Here is a 16,496-nt window from a genome sequence, read left to right as displayed (position 1 = left end):
GACCAAAACTGGATGAGTCAAAGATCCAGGGCTGCAATGATTATTTTCATAGTCGATTAGTTGGCCGATTGTTTCAATTAATCGGATAACAACCTTTAAAAAAGTGTGGTGTATAATTTAGTTAATAAAAAAGTTATTTTTATCTTTAAATATTTCCATGCAGTGGTAAATATAAATAACCAACTATATGGTTAAGGAGGAAAATTGATTTTAAAGCGGGAGTCCACCGGGACTCCGCGTTTTTTTTTTTTTTTTAAAGCCAGCAGCTACAAATACTGCAGCTGCTGACTTTTAAATAGTGACACTTACCTGTCCAGCGCGCCCGCGATGTCGGCACCCGAAGCCGATCGCTCCCTCGTGCCGCCGCCATCTTGGGTATGGGAATCAGGAAATGGAGCCTTTCGGCTTCATTTCCCGGTTCCCTACTGCGCATGCGCGAGCCGCGCGGCGCAATCCGGACGGTCCCCGCTGCCTCTGGGAGCTGTGTGTTTCCCAGCAGGCAGCGGGGCACTTGCTAAAGGGGGAGGGCGCTTGCGGAAAGGGGCGTAACGTACGCCCCTTTCCGCAGAGAGCTAGCCCGGAAATGGGTGCAGTTACCTGGATTATCCAGGTAACTGCACCCCCCTCCCCCCTGAAAGGTGCCGATTGTGGCGCCGGAGGGGGGGGGGGGGATTCCGATGAGCGGAGGTCCATTTTAGGGTGGACCTCCGCTTTAAGAACGTTCGATTTCCTAATCATTAGTGGGGTCAAATCAACGGGAGATTTAAATCTTTTATAATAAAGTAGTACTAAAAGCTGAGACTTTTTTTTTCCATGGATTTAATCATTTTAAAAATAATGCACAATACTGGTAAAAAGTTTAACTTTAACCGCTTCCCCATCAGCCGCCAGTTATACTGTGGCAGGATGGCACTGCGAGCTGTCGTAGCTGTACGTCAGCTCTTTAAGATGCTACAGCAGGACCCACCTGAAGTGTCCCTGGAGCCGATGTGCGTGCTCAATAACCGCCGAGCACATGCGGACTCCCTTTAGGGCCGGTTCACACAGCGAGGCGCGGCGAGGCGTCTCCGACTTACCTCGCCGCGACCTGCGGGGAGCTCAGCGGCGACTTGCAGAGGACTTCTGTATAGAAGTCAATGCAAGTCGCCCCCGAAGTCGCCCCGAAGTAGTACAGGAACCTTTTTTCTGAGTCGGAGCGACTCGAGTCGCTCCTCTCAGAACGGTTCCATAGTACTGAATGGGGGCGACTTGCGGGAGCGAGGCGAGCCGTGTCGCCTCGCCTCGCTGTGTGAACCGGCCCTTAAGAGAGTCCTCCAAATCTCAGCTCATTAACTGTATAGAAGGCACCTGGCAATCAGAAAGCTTGCCGATAGACTCACTAATTAAAATGCAAATCAATCGCCGAACTGCCGGCATGCGACTAAAGGCCAAGAGAGCCATAGGAACCAATTAAAGTGGTTGTATGGTCAATTTTTTAACTTTTACCTACAGGAAAGCCTATAATAAGGCTTACCTGTAGGTAAAAAAAAAATATCTCCTAAACCTGTACGGTTTAGGAGATATCCCCCTCGGTATGCGCCGCTGACTGCAGCGGCGCATGTGCACAAGGGGGTTCTCACCGTGAAAATCCGGCAGCGCTCGTCCGGCCGGACTGAAATATCCCGCGCGCATGCGCGGGAGTGACGATATCGCGGCTCCGGCCACTCACAGCGCCGGAGCCACGATACCCGGAAGTGACGCCGAGGGAGCATGTCAGCTCCCTCGGCGTGGATCGGGCCAGATGTCGGGGCCTCGTTCTAAGGTAAGTATTTCATAATGAGCTAGTATGCGGTGCATACTAGCTCATTATGCCTTTTGCTTTGCAGGTTTAAAAAAAAAAAATAAAAAAAAATGTGCGGGTTTACTACCGCTTTAAGCTGGACAACACAGTCAGAGGGACTGGTAAGAAGAGCAGTGGTGCTGCCAACAAGGGAGCCAGATGGCTCGGTATTTTCGTTTGACTAATGTTCCACTGTGCAATTGAAGATATGTACTATTAAAAGATGGAAATAAAAAGGAAAGCCACTATAGCACTACATATATTGTTTTCCAACTGCTATAACTATTAGAAACAGGGGGCCTCAGTTTCTTTCATGAACAGACACACCCAATATAGTGAAGAGCATTCCTCACACAGATTAAGATTATAAATACATAATTTGAAGAATGACAGTATGTGGAATGTTTACACTCTATGTTCTATAGCAGAAAAGTACACAGCCAACATTCCAGTCCTAAAACACACACACACGTGAGCCTCCAACATGGCCAAAAGGTTTTTATATACCACTACGGTCATTAAACAAGAATTCCAACTTTTGAAAAAATAATAATTTTGCAAAAAGCTAAAATTTGCATTGGAGTTGGCAAAGCATTGGTGCAATGCTCTTGGTCCTACAGACTGGGCTTCTATATCCAGGTACAGACTTTCAGATATGGATGGAGCTGGGAGGGAATATCAATGGACTACAAGTGTGGCGATATCACTCCATGTGTGCACTATTGGGAACTACAGTCCCTTTGCCGCTGTGGTATGATTCTTGTAGTTTTTTCATTTTTATCAAAACTGTGATTGTATTACACGGCTGTGCAATGGCAGGTGATACAGCTATTCCGATTTCAAATCAGACAGAGTAGCAGGGAGAAGAATCTCCCGATTCTGTAAGAGGGGGCAATTTGAATGTCTGTGCACATTGACCATGTTTCATGTCACCTTCTAAATATGGATAGAACATGAAACATGCTCAGAAAGGTGGAGTTAGCTTTCAGCAAGCAACTGGTCAAAAATGACAAAGATTTTAGTGCCGAGCAGCGATGGGAGTGGAAACGGTCAGAACTACGCTAAACGAAAGAAAGCCGTACGCAGCTCAAATTTGAGCAAATTACTGCTGAATCTGTTGAAAATGGAGCTGTGGGTGGCCCTACACAACAAAACCTGACAAAAAAAAAATGAAAAATTTGAGCCCGGTGAAAAATTGTCAAACAAACAGTGCCTCAGATATAGTCACTATTGGGATATTCAGACAGCGCAAATGCATGCCCAGGGTTGTCGCATGTATGTAAACTGTGGTTGCACCACACGTGTGATCTGTTGCTGTAAACGTCAGAGTGAAAGTAATAATTCCAACACAAGTGCACCTTGTTAATGCTAAACTCATGAGCCGTAAAGACGTTAAAAGTATCACCTGTGGAGATTTGTTTATTGCATGATCGGGGGTGGGAGGGGGTAATTTTAAATGAAGATTTTTCCATGTGTGCAAAAATGAAATATAAAATGTACCTTTTGTGCAGTTATTAAAAAACAAGGACTATTTGGATATGTTACCATGAAGTTACTAGTTTCCAGGGAGCAGATTACTTTTAGGTTTGCTCAACCCCCACAATGGCTGTCCCTTTTTGTAGAAGTGACAGGTTCACTTTATCTGAGAAACTGAAACCAATAAAGCTACCAAAGAAGAAACCCTCCAAGAATGAAAGTTAGTTTGTGTTAGTTTAGCAGCAGGGAACTCGTTTTCTCCTCCGCTCTGATCTGCTTAATGTTTAGCCAAGTATTACTCGAGCTTTCACACATGCTGGCAGCATGAATGTAAATGGAGAGCTTTGGGGTGTGAATGACCACTCTACTAATTGAAAACACCAGATGCAGAAATGCCAGATTAGACACGAACATTCACTTTAGCAAATTTACAATCCAGTCCTGCAGAACAGATTCATGGAGATGGACAAGGATTTTTCAGGAATATCAGCCCCAGAATTCAAAGTTACCATTTACCCATTAAGAGCAAACACGCATGTTTTTATAGGAGTCTTCCATAAAGCATACTTGCACATTATGGCAGGAAAAGAAAAACTAAACGCAATTCTGCTTTAACCTTTTTACTATCACTGACGTATGTCAGAAGCTGGCAACAGCAAGGGGCACCTACATACAAAACTTTTAATTAACTGTAAACTAATGACCTTTAAGGAAAATTTTGGACACCAAAATTTGTCTTTGTTTCAAGGGCAGACACAATTTTAAAGTGGAGGTCCACCCTAAAGTGGACCTTCCGCTCATCGGAACCCTCCCCCCCTCCGGCGCCACAATTGGCACCTTTCAGGGGGGAGGGGGGTGCAGATACCTGTACAGTACAGGTATCTGCACCCACTTCCGGGATAGCTCTCTGCGGAAAGGGGTGTAGATAACGCCCCTTTCCGCAAGTGCCCCGCTGCCTGCTGGGAAACACACAGATCCCAGAGGCAGCGGGGACCGTCCTTATTGCACAGCGCGACTCGCGCATGCGCAGTAGGGAACCGGGAAATGAAGCCGAAAGGCTCCATTTCCTGATTCCCATACCCAAGATGGCGGCGGCAGCACTCGAGAGACAATCTAGAGATTGGCTTTGGGTGCCGACATCGCGGGCGCGCTGGACAGGTAAGTGTCACTATTTTAAAAGTCAGCAGCTACAGTATTTGTAGCTGCTGGCTTTTAAAAAAAAAAAAAACGGAGTCCCGGTGGACTCCCGCTTTAAAGCCCAACATGTTGGGTTTCTATTTACTCGGCACAAGCTCTCCTTTTATGTTACCAAACTGGGTAGTATGTTGTGTTTTGTGTGCATTAAATGAATGTTAAAGGCCCCTTTCACACATGCGGACAGTATGTGCGTATTTCAGCCATCCGTTTGCGGATGAAATACGGACATACATGCATCCCTATGGGATAGCGGGTGTCTGCGGATGAACATCCGCAGACACCCGCTATTGTCCGCCTCCGCTACTGTCCGATTCTGCAGACAGAGGAAAATCCTATTTTTCTATCCGTCTGCAGAGCGGATCGGATGAACACGGACAGACGGGCCGTGCTCATCCGATCCCCATAGAGGAGAGCGGAGAGCTGACAGGGCAGTCCCTGCACAGTGTGCTGGGACCACCCTGTTATCCGCCGGCTCAGCGGGGACAATGGAGCGATCCCCGCTGAGCGAGCGGATCATCACGGGGCGGATCATTACTGATCCGCTCCATGTGAAAGGGGTCAAAAGTTGAACTCTATCTTTTCTTACACTTTACATAGTTTGCTTGGGCCAAGCTGGCCCAAACAAACTATGTCCCTCACCAACATGTAAGGCCTCTGGATGTGCAGTATAATCTGTATGTAGCTGCATACTGCACTTTGTTCCAGGTTCAATTTGAGACTTCCAGTCTCATACCTGGAACACAGAATCTACCACATTGGCACTCAGCCAGAGAAAGCAATGTATTTCAGCAATGAATGAGTCAAAGGCGGGCTGATGATGTATACAAAGCTTCCTCTGATTGGCAGAGGTTGTGACATCGCTAGAATTCATTGCTTTCTCTGAATGGCTGAGCGCCACTGTGATAGAACACTGTGTTCTGGGTATGAGATAGGAAGTCTCAGCTCAAACCCAGAACACTGCGGTATGTTATGTTATATGTGGCCTCAGCTACATACAGTTTATACAGCACATCCAGCAGCTTCACATGTTCGTAAGGGCTATAGTTAGTTTGGGCCAGCTTGGTAAAGTGTAAAGTATACGAAAAGCTGGAGCTTTGCTTTAGAGCCCTTTACAATGAGCCATGGAAAGTGTTTACCACCGTTTTAGAGGTGCTATTCAGCCACTAGCGAGGCACTTTTCACCCCTGTTGGCGGCCGAAAAAGGCGCCTGTGTCGCGCCACTGCTGAATCGCTTTGCCACAGATTTATTTCAATTGGCAGGGATGATTTAGGAGGGGTGTATACACCGCTACTCCACTGCCCCAAAGATGCTGCTTGCAGGACTAATGTGCCCCAGTGTGAAAGCACTCAGGCTTTCACATTGGGGAGGCGTGTTTCATGCGCTTTACAGGTGCTATTTTTAGCCCTTTAGCGCCTGAAAAACACCTCAGTGTGAAAGGTGTCTTAGGCTCCAGTCGCACCTGGGCATTCCAGAATGGTGGTAGATTCTGCCTGTGATCCCAGAATCGTGGAAAAACGTGGGATGCATTTGTGAAACCGTTACTCCTAAAGGCACCCCAATCATGACACAATAAATCGTGCTACAATTGTGGCAAGTCGCAGCGCGCGCTGCTGTTGCCCAGAAGCAGCTCCTGCTCCTTTATGAGCGACAAGGTTTACACCTTGCGATTTATCATGCAACAACAGCAAATCCATGTTTTGCAGCGATTCTGGAATCATGGGTAGAATCGCCTGTGAAGCCAGAACGCCGAGGTATGAATGGAGCCTTAAAATGGTTGTAAACCCTTACAACACACTTTGACCTACAGGTAAGCCTAGATTAAGGCAATTAGATTACCTGTAGGTCCAAGAAATATCTCCTACACTGAGCGCTACATCGTCAACGCCGAAGATGCCGCGCGTGTCGGCTCCCGTGCATAGTAGTCCATTATGCTTTGCCTTTGCAGGGAATGAAAGAGGAAGTAAACTCATCAGGGTTTACTTCCTCTTTAATGTTTGTTATTGTATATTTGTACTTGATAATCTGTTACACCAATATCAGGTGACAGGAAAAAAAAAAAATGCAACTACCATTTTATTCTTATTGCTATGTTTGCAGTGGCAGCAAAAGTTAAATAGCAAGTCTGTCTTTAACCACTTGCCTACTGGGCAGTTAAACACCCTTCTGCCCAGATCAATTTTCAGCTTTCAGTGCTCTCATACTTTGAATGACAATTACTCAGTCATGCAACACTATACCCAAATGAATTTTTTGTCCTTTTTTTTTCCCCACAAATAAAGCTTTCTTTTGGTGGTATTTGATCACCTCTGGGGTTTTTATTTTTTGCGATATAAATGAAAAAAGACCGAAAATTTTGAAAAAAAAAAAAAAAAAAAACGCATATTTGTTTCTGTGACAAAATTATGCTAATTATTAATTTTTTTCATAAATTTTGGCCACAATTTATACTGCTACATATCTTTGGTAAAAATAACCCAAATTAGTGGATATAATTTGGTCTTTGTGAAAGTTAGAGAGTCTACAAGCTGTGGTGCGAATCATACAAAATTGATCACATCTGATGTACTGGTGGCCGATCTCATTTCTTGCGACCCGAACAAGCCAGGAAAGTACAAATACCCCCCAAATTACCCCTTTTTGGAAAGTACACATTCCAAGGTATTTAGTAAGAGGAATGGTGAGCTTTTTGATGTTGTCATTTTTTCCCACAATTCTTTGCAAAATTAAAAAAAAAAAATTTTCCCCACACAATTGTCATTGTAATAGGTTATTTCTCTCACATGGCATGTGTATACCACAAATGACACCCCCAAAAAAGGAGCATAAATTACACATCTAACTTGTTAACTACCTATTACACTTTTGAAGGCCCTGGAGCACCAGGACAATGACAGATGGCACCGATGACGCGTGACACTGATAGGTGGCACTGGGGACAGATGGCACTAGGTGGCACTGGGGACAGATGGCACTTTTTTTAAACTTACGTCTGCTGCAGCCGTTCATCTCTCCCTTCTCACCCGCTGTCTGTGTGAGGAGGGAGAGCGGCACTGAGAGATGATCTCATACGTTTACATAGGAGATCATCTCTCATTGGACACGCCGATCGCACTGTAAACAGCTGCTGTGATTGGCCGTTTACAGCGATCTGTGACTGGCTGTGTCCGCCATTTGCCGCGCAGCCATCTGGAACCTGCCACATTTCCCAGATGACTGACAGGAGGGAGAGGGCAGAGCGGAGCCCTTCCTGTGCTGAGGGAAAGTGAGCCCAGGCACTGAAGGAGGCCGACTACTAGGGACCCCCTAGCAACAGGCAAAAAAAAAATTCCAAGTTTTTTTAATTTTAGGAATTTTAATCTTTTTTTTTTGTGTGGAAGACTACTTTAAAGAGAAGTCAGCACCGGCAGCCTACATTCTCCTCAGTGCACAAATTTCCTTTCATTTTTCAGGAAGACTTTTGGGACATGCAAATCAGAGAAAAAAATAAAAATAAACACAATCAAATAAAGTGGTCAGACAGTGGTAGATACGAGAAGAGAAACCCTGCCAAGAAAACTCAGTATTTTTATACAGTTCAATAATTGGTAGGCTACACAACCTTAACCACTTCAGCCCCAGAGGAATTTACCCCCTTCCTGACCAGGCCATTTTTTGCGATATGGCACTGCGTCGCTTTAACTGACAATTGCGCAGCAGCGGCACTACCTATTCATTTTAATGGGCAGGGTCGATTTAGGAGCGGTGTATGCACTGCTCCAAAGATGCTGCTTGCAGGAGTTTTTTTAGCATCCTACCAGCGCATCACCTCAGTGTGAAAGTTTATATAGGTGTGTTTTTTTTGTTGTTTAAACAAACTTGTTCTACTTACCTGCCCTGTGCTCAGAGTGGTCCCAAACCCCCTCTTTCAGGGTGCCCCACTGGTGCAGTCCACTCTTCTCCATCTGCCCCAAAGCAAAGAGCTTGCTAGGGGGGCAGATATGCAGGCTCAATCTCGAGCCAGGCTGCATGCATCTAATGACATACACAGCACGGGTCAGCCCCCCACAGGATTTGGATTGACAGCAGCAGGAGCCAATGGCTCCCACTCCTGCCTCTGTGAGCAGAGAGGAGAGAGCTGCAGCAGACGGGTACAGCGCTGGATCAAGATAGGACAAGATAGGATAGGCAGGTATAAAGGGAGATGAGGGGATGATAAAAACACTGGGACATTTTTTTTCTTTACATTAATGCAGAGCACTACATTAAAGTGGTTGTTAACCCACTCTGCTAACTTTATATAACCCTGTGTCTTGTTATGCTAGGTTCTCTGGTATTTTTTTTTTATATAAAACAAAAGGAAATGCAGTTTACACCCCATTTCAGAGCGCCGATTGATGCTCACGTGAACAGCCACCTTTCCGCTATCCCTTCCGCTACAGCGGGACTGAGAGGCAGTGGGGCCTGGTTCTGATTAGGGAGCTTGTCCCACAGATTACTGGCAGTGGTGCAGCGGAGTTTTAAGTTAGAGGCGGTGATGGAAAGGTGGACGAGCTGAGGGGCCTGGATCACAGAAGCTTCTGAACAAATTATCCCTAAAAGGTGGAGGAAACAATGTTGGACCTATTTTAATTATTGGTCATTATACCAAGGTGAGGGCACATCCAGATCCCACATCTGAGGTGGAGCACAGTGGTGTGAAGAGTTGCAGCAGCACTGGGATTTTGGTCTCTGCACTCCGGGTAGTTGGAATTTGCAGTGGCATACATTTATTTAGGACTGTTGGCTGTGTTTGGGACATTTTGTATGTAATTTTGCAGTATCAGCCCAAGATCAACAAATGCAGAGTTCTTTTTTTTCTATGTTATAAAGCAAAGAGGACATTAGGACAGAATGATTGGACACAGCAGCGCAATACACAATTAGGTTTGATATTTTTTTTTTATTTTTTTTTTTAGTATATTTGGTGGTAAACTCACACTGGGTGTTTGCAGCAGCTGTGCTACATTTAAAGTTATTTTCAGTAGTTTTAGTTTATTGGCTTTCTATGGTAGTGTATCCAAAAAAAAGGAGATGAGTACCACAGGGGACAAGCGAAGAGGAGGTTCAAGGCCACTCTGAAACACCATTACACAGAAAAGGTAAGTATGTCATATTTATTTTTAAAATCAAAAACACCTTTAACCACTTTCCTACAGGGCACTTTGACCCCCTTTCTGCCCAGGCCAAAACACGACCGCACTGTAGCAATCTATGGCCCGGTCGGCATGTGGTTAATCACCTTAACCACTTCAGCCCAGAAAGGTTTTACCACCTTAAGGAATTGTAAAGGCCCTTGTTTTTCCACTATAAAAATAACAAACATGTTATACCCAACTGCTCTGCTGCAGTGATTTTGCCCAGCGCAGCCTGGATCTGCCACTTATCGGGTCCCTCCCTCCTGTTCAGTACCTCCATAGCAAGCAACTTGCTTTGGGGGCACCCGAGCTCAGTCACAGCTCCATGTGTTCATTCAGACACTGAGCCTTGACCCGGTTTTGCCTCCTCTCTCTCTCCCCTTATTGGCTAGCTGACCGACAGCAGTGGAATCCAATGTCACTGCTTACGTGTCTCAGCCAATCGGGAAGGAGAATCTGGGATGGCCAAGACACTCCTGGATATCACTGGACAGAGGAACCTCAGGTAAGTATTAGGGGGTGCTGGGGTGGCAACGACACATAGAAGGCTTTTTATCTTAATGCATCAAGATATTAAAAAAAAAAAAAAAAAAAAAGGCCTACTGCCTTTAAAAAACCCATTTAATGACCAGTCCATTTTTTGCAATATGGCACTGCATTACTTTAACTGACAATTTTGCAGTCACACTGTACCCAAATAAAATGTATGTCTTTTTTTCCCCTACAAATAGAGCTTCATTTTGGTGGCATTTGATCACCTCTACGGTTTTTGTGTTTTGAGCTACAAATAAAAAAGCGTCTATTTTGAAAAAATAAAAATAAAGGTTTTACTTTTTGCTAAAATACAAACCCAATAAAAAACAAAACAAACAAAAAAAAAAAAATCTAATTTCTTCTTCAATTTAGGCTAATATGCATTCTGCTACACATTTTTGTTAAAAAAAAATATCCCAATAAAGCGTATAGATTGGTTTGTGCAAAAGTTATCGCATCTACAAACTATGGGATATATTTTTGGCATTTTTTGCCTATTTATTTATTTTTGTACTACCGATGGGGGCGATCAGAGATTTTTAGCGGGAATGCAACATTGTGGTGGACAAAATCGGACACCTGAGACTTTTTTGGGAACCAGTGACATTATTATAGTGATCAGTGCCAAAACTATGCACTGTTACTGTACTGACACTGGCAGGGAAAGGATTACCATTGGGGTGATCAAAGGGTTAAGTGTACCCCTAGTGGGTGCTTGCCAACTGTGGGGAATTCTCTGACTGGATGAATAAGGTTGCTTAGCAGGAACACAAGATCTCTATCTTCTCCACTGTCAGAACAGCGATCTGCCTTGTTTACATAGGCAGATCAACATTCTGCCTCGCTCTGGAGCGATCGCAGGTGGCAAGCGGACATCAGGTCCACCAGACCCACTGACTGGCTCCCCCTCTGTTCAATCAGCACACGCCCCCAGTGTCTATTGTACGAAATGAGGTACAGCTACGTTTAGCGCAATAGAGCCAACCTGCCACAGGACATCTGTGGTAGGCGCCTGGCAAGTGGTTAAAGTGGTTCTAAAGCCATGCAGTTTTTCACCTTAAACCTGTTTACACTGATGCTAATTGTCATGTGATTTGACAGTTCCAAATCGGACGACAAGTTGCACCCTTTTGTCAGCAATGGAACTGTTCAAATTGGTGAGACTCCGAATTTGCAGTGCCGCACCAGTTTGAGGAAATGGTATCTGCACTATTTTTTGCAATTTCAGGTGTGACTTTCATAGACATCTATGCAATTTCAGGCACAGATGTCAGCCAAGTTCCACCTGAAACCACACTGACCTGCGGCTTTGAAATTGTGCAACTTCAGGTGAAAAACCTGTGCTACAAAATCCCCTCAGCCCCCCTCCTTATCCAGAAATATCCATGAGAGCAATGATTGAAATGTCAATCAAATGCTGTGCTGAGCAGGGCCAAGACACCTGCTCTGTGTCAATAGTCACAGAAAGGGTGGCTCAGGAGCGAGCATGCAAAGGTGCCCCCATTGAAAGCAGGTTTCCATGGGGCACTTGCTGAAGAGAACCTAGAGTGCTGGGGGGGGGGGCGGTCGTTGGGGGGCTGGAAGACTAGGATCAGGGTTGCTCTGTGGAACACCATCCAATGTTTGTTCTTTTAAGATAGATAAAATAAAAATATAGCTTTAAAAGAAATCAAAGTTATGTTGCATGACAAAGAGGAAGTTAGGGGTATACTGTATTTCTGGCACAACAATCTGTACTTGTGTGTTGAAAGGGAATTATGCGTGTTTTCTAGAGTTGTACGAATTTTTTTTTCTTTGCCTTGACATATGCTTTAAATATCAAAAATAACTTAAAAAGCCATTAACATGTTAAAGCCTATATGAGATTTTAGGGATTAGGTTTAGAACGATGAGGCTGAGGTTTTGAGCTTCAAACTCTGATCAATTTTGTGGGTCTAGCAAACATTTTGTGCAAGACTACCAATTCACTGGGAAAAAGTCCTAGCAATGCCACCTCATTCACGATGAAGGACTATGTCCAGTGCACACTGGATTGAACCATTATCTGCTACAGCCTGCTAGGATTCCTCCTAAATGCTAAAAAGGATGTGCACAAACTCACTTCCTGGGTTACTGTATTGACTAAAAGGAAGTGCATTATGCTCACCGAACAGGATGCCCTAATGATTAGCGCTGAGCATTAACGCGTGTTAGCAAAAACCCATCAATGCACATTTTGTCATGCGTTAACCTGTGTTGTGTTAAAGCAGTCTATTCATTTTGAATACACTGCAAACGTGCCACAATGATCTAGCCAAAAAAATGCACATGCATCAATTCTTTTCAACACAGTGCAGCGAGCCACATGATAGGCGTTTTGCCATGCATTAGTATTGGAATATGCCCTAAAAAAGGTACATGGTGCTGACCATAGCAACGAGAACATCACTAGTTTCAAACTGTTATTTCCAGGCCTGGAGGAAAATAAAACAAAACCACTAACAGACTGCTATAGAGGCACTGCTACCTAAATGCGTGTTCATTACACACTAAACTCCTTACAATGCTGCAGCCAGTTCGTTTTCTCATGCCGCATAAAAAATAAAAAATAAATAAAGTAAAAACACACAGATAGAATGGAAAGGCTGCATGGAGAAAATGATCATCAAAGAGAGAGAAGATTATGTGTGAGGGCAGACACCAGTGTTTGCAGAGTGATGAGTAAGTCCTGGGAGAGAAGAAAAGGGAAAGGAAATAGATAAGCAGAGAGGGGACAGGGCCCAGGATCTCCAGCACCGTATACATGACTGCACTGCAACTCCCGACCTGGGGACCCCCCTGCTGACTAAAAAGTCTTGTCTGCATTCCACAGCACAGAGCTGCTCTTACAAGGCCATTATGTAGGTTGAACATGTGTCAGTTCTGACAATTGCCTCCCAGGGAGAAAACCGTGCCTGCAAGACTCATCTACACAATGTCATGAGCCGGATACATGCACAGAGCAGGCAGCAGGTGTGTGCGGAGCTGCAATTGTGTGTGAGTGTGTGGAGCTCTCTTGTATCACTGCCAGGGACAGCTCATGTACAGCAGGTAATACACAGCCCATCCCCACTACTAGCCTGTGGCAGCACCTCCCATTCTGAGAACCTCAGCTATGCAGTTTGGTGCATCCCCACAATCGCTGCAAAATATGTGAAAACGGGTCCAAAAGCCCCAGGGTTATAGCAGCATCAACCCAGAATCCCATCTAGTGCACCCCCTAGAACCCCCCCCCCCCCCATTTCTTGTACCCCCAGAAAACACCCCCCTTTTGCACCTCCAAAATCACCTTGGGACAGACCACCACCCCCTGATCCCCTTAATGTACTGTACTCCTACCATCTCCTGTCATGCAACATACCCATGTCCCCAATATAACCCTACCCCATCATGCACTGCACCCATCTGCACTTTACCTTATCACACTTGTGTTTCCAAGACCCTGCCATACATTTTCTGAGCCTCCTGTGTGGCAACACCCCATATAAATCGGGATGCATTTACATTCAGCGATCTGTAACGTGTTTTGTTTTTTTTCTTTTGCATGGTTGCATGGACACACACAGTGCAGACCATTGATTTTAATGGGTTACCCTGCACACAAAGTCACTCATGGAGAGTTTTGCCACATTCTGGTTTGCATATTTTCCTGCAAACATTTTGGCACGTTTGCTTCCTGCATTTGTGGTGCCATTACTAATTAATGGCGAGGTGTGGGTAGGTACCTGTGAGGTACACTGCCCCTTCCCCCAGTAGGCATCATATCAGTACAGTAGTGACCTGTGGATTGCTTCCACCTTGACCAGATAGGAGCCTTATTGTTGTGTAGCAGCCATTCAGTAGGTAATGAGGTATTTGGAAAAGGTGGGGGCACACCTATGAATTTCCTACAGTAGATACTCACCTGTGCGGTGCTTCCCATCCCCCAGCAGGTAAGTACTCAATGTAGTTGGCAACCACCTTAGTTGTCTCAGGAAATAATGTTAAATGCCCACCAAACTCTAGGAGGGGCTCACCTGTGGTAGTGCTACTGTAGGTGGGTACCCCAGTAGGTTCTCATCTGTGTAGTGCCTTCTGTGGATAGGTAGCCCAGTAGGTATTCATCTGCATAGTGCCCCCTGTAGACAAGTACATCGCTATGTAGGTTGGTTCTCTCCTGTGGGTAAGTATCTCTATATATCTATATCTATGTGTGGGGGGGGGGCCCTGTGTGGGGGGGGGCCCCAGAGGTAGTTAGCCGGCTAGGTAAGTGGATTGTCTCCTGTGTGGTGCCCCCCCCCCTTTTTTTTTTCGGTGGGATCCCTCCTGTGTAGCGCCCCTGTAGGTAAGTATCCCACTATGGCTCTGTAGTGCCCCCTGTAGGTAGGAAATCTACGAAGTTGGTGGGTTCTCCGATGTGTGGTGTCCCCCTGTAGGTAGGTACGCCACTAAGTTGTTGAGTTGTCCTCTATGTATTGCCCCCTGTAGGTAGGTATCCCAGTATGTAGTTAGGCTGTGCCCTGTCTGATGGCCCCTGTAGACAGGTACCCTGCTATGTAGGTGGGTTCTCTCCAGTGTGGAGCCCCGTTTAGGTAAGTAGTCAAGTACATAGGTGGGGTCTCTTCTGTAGGTAGGTACCCCGCTATGTAGGTGGGTTCTGCCCTCTGCAGTGCCACCTACAGGTAGGTACACCACTTTGTAGGTGGCTCTCTCCTGTGTGTTGCCCCCCTATCAGTAGGTACCCCAGTAAGTAGATGGGTTGTGCCCTGTGTAGTGTCCCCTATAGGTAGGTACCATGCAATGCAGCCGGGTTCTCTCCTGTGTGGTGCCCCCTGCAGGGAGGCACCCAGTATGTAGGTGTGTTCTCTCCTGTGTGGTCTCCACAGTAGGTAGGTATCTTCTCTCATGTGTGGTGTCCCAGTTGGTGGGTTCCCCTCTTTGTAGTGCCCCCAGTAGGCAGGTACCCCACTATGTAGGTAGGGTTGTGTGGTGCTTCTGTAGGTAAGCACCCCCGGTATGTAGATGGGTTCTGCACTGTGCAGTGCCCCCTATAGATAGATACATCAATATGTAGGTGGGTTCTCTCCTGTGTGGCACCCCCTATCAGTAGGTACCCCAGTATGTAGGTGGTTTGTGTCCTGTGTAGTGCCCCCTATAGGTAGGTATCCCGCTATGCAGGTGTTCTCATGTGTAGTACCCCTGCAGGAATGTACTCAGTTAAAGTTGGTGGGCTCTCCTGTAAGGTGCCCACCTATAGGGAGGTGAACTATTTAGGCGGGTTTGCTCCTGTGTAGTACCCAATGTAGGTAGCCCACTATGTAAATACATTCGCCTCTGTGTGAAGCCCCCACAAGTACCCCAGTATGTAGTTGGGTTCTGCCCTGTGTGGTGCCCCTGTAGGTAGGTATCCCACTATGTAGGTGAGTTATCGCCTATGTAACACCCCCCTGTAGGTAGGCATCTCAATATGTAGGTGGGTTGTGCCCCTATAGGTAGGTACTCCACTATGCAGTCGAGTGGTTTCCTGTGTGGAGTCTCTTCCAGACAAGTACCCCAGTATGTAGGTGGGTAGATGCTTACCTGTGTGGTGACGTCCTCGGGCCTCCAGTGCGGTCGCAGATCCTTGAGCAGTACCATGGCCCCCTCTCGGTAGCCGGTCACCTCCAGCACGGTGACATCCAGGCGGGGCACCTCGGGGGAGCCCGGGGGAAGATGGATGTAATTGGCCATGAGCGGAGGACGAGGGAAACAGCCGGCCAGGAGAGCCCGTCCGAACCGCCCGCACACCGCACCGCCCGTCCTGGGGGGACTGTCTGAGGGAAACCGGGGAGGCCTAGGTGAGGGCAGAGCGGGCTGGTGGAGTGTGTTGGGGTTCCGATTCTCTCCTCGCTCGGTACTTCTCTCGCAGCTCTGTACAGCTCCGTGACTGTCTATCTAACGTTCTTTCGCCGGTCTGAGTCGGCGCCTCTCCTGTCAGGATGGAAAATTCCACCGCCACTCCCCCACTGACACTCTACTGTCGCCTGATCCCTGACGTCAGCGCCCCGCCTACCGAAGGCGCGCCCCAAGAGGAAGCGTTAAGTGTAATAGGAACGCCGGAACACGTGACTATGCCGTCACCCTGTGCAGCTTGTCACCGGTGTACCGTATACAATAAAATATATTGAACTAGAGATTAGGCTTGTCACTGAGTACCGTCAACACCATAGTACACGACTACAGTATCACTCAGGCTTGTCACTGGGAAACCCTACATACCATAATACACTGGAATAACACCCAGACTTGTCACTTGGCTACCATATATACCGTAATACAA

The 16,496-nt window shown here is 46.2% G+C and overlaps 1 protein-coding gene across 1 annotated transcript in view; it reads right to left on the bottom strand.

Moving 5' to 3' along the window:
- The window catches only part of ETNK1 (ethanolamine kinase 1), a 53,415-nt gene extending 37,247 nt beyond the window's left edge, over positions 1 to 16,168 (bottom strand). The window contains exon 1 of the mRNA XM_077468717.1: positions 15,758 to 16,168. Within this exon, the coding sequence (XP_077324843.1) occupies positions 15,758 to 15,907 (150 nt within the window). The 5' untranslated portion in view covers positions 15,908 to 16,168. The remainder of the gene's footprint in view (positions 1 to 15,757) is intronic.
- Positions 16,169 to 16,496: the final 328 nt, after the last annotated feature.

This window comes from Lithobates pipiens, unplaced genomic scaffold (genome assembly GCF_037356315.1).
Source record: "Lithobates pipiens isolate NorthernLeopardFrog02 unplaced genomic scaffold, aLitPip1_a1.2 Scaffold_8, whole genome shotgun sequence".
Classification (NCBI taxonomy): Eukaryota; Metazoa; Chordata; class Amphibia; order Anura; family Ranidae; genus Lithobates; species Lithobates pipiens.
This window is presented reverse-complemented; position numbering and strand designations above follow the sequence as displayed.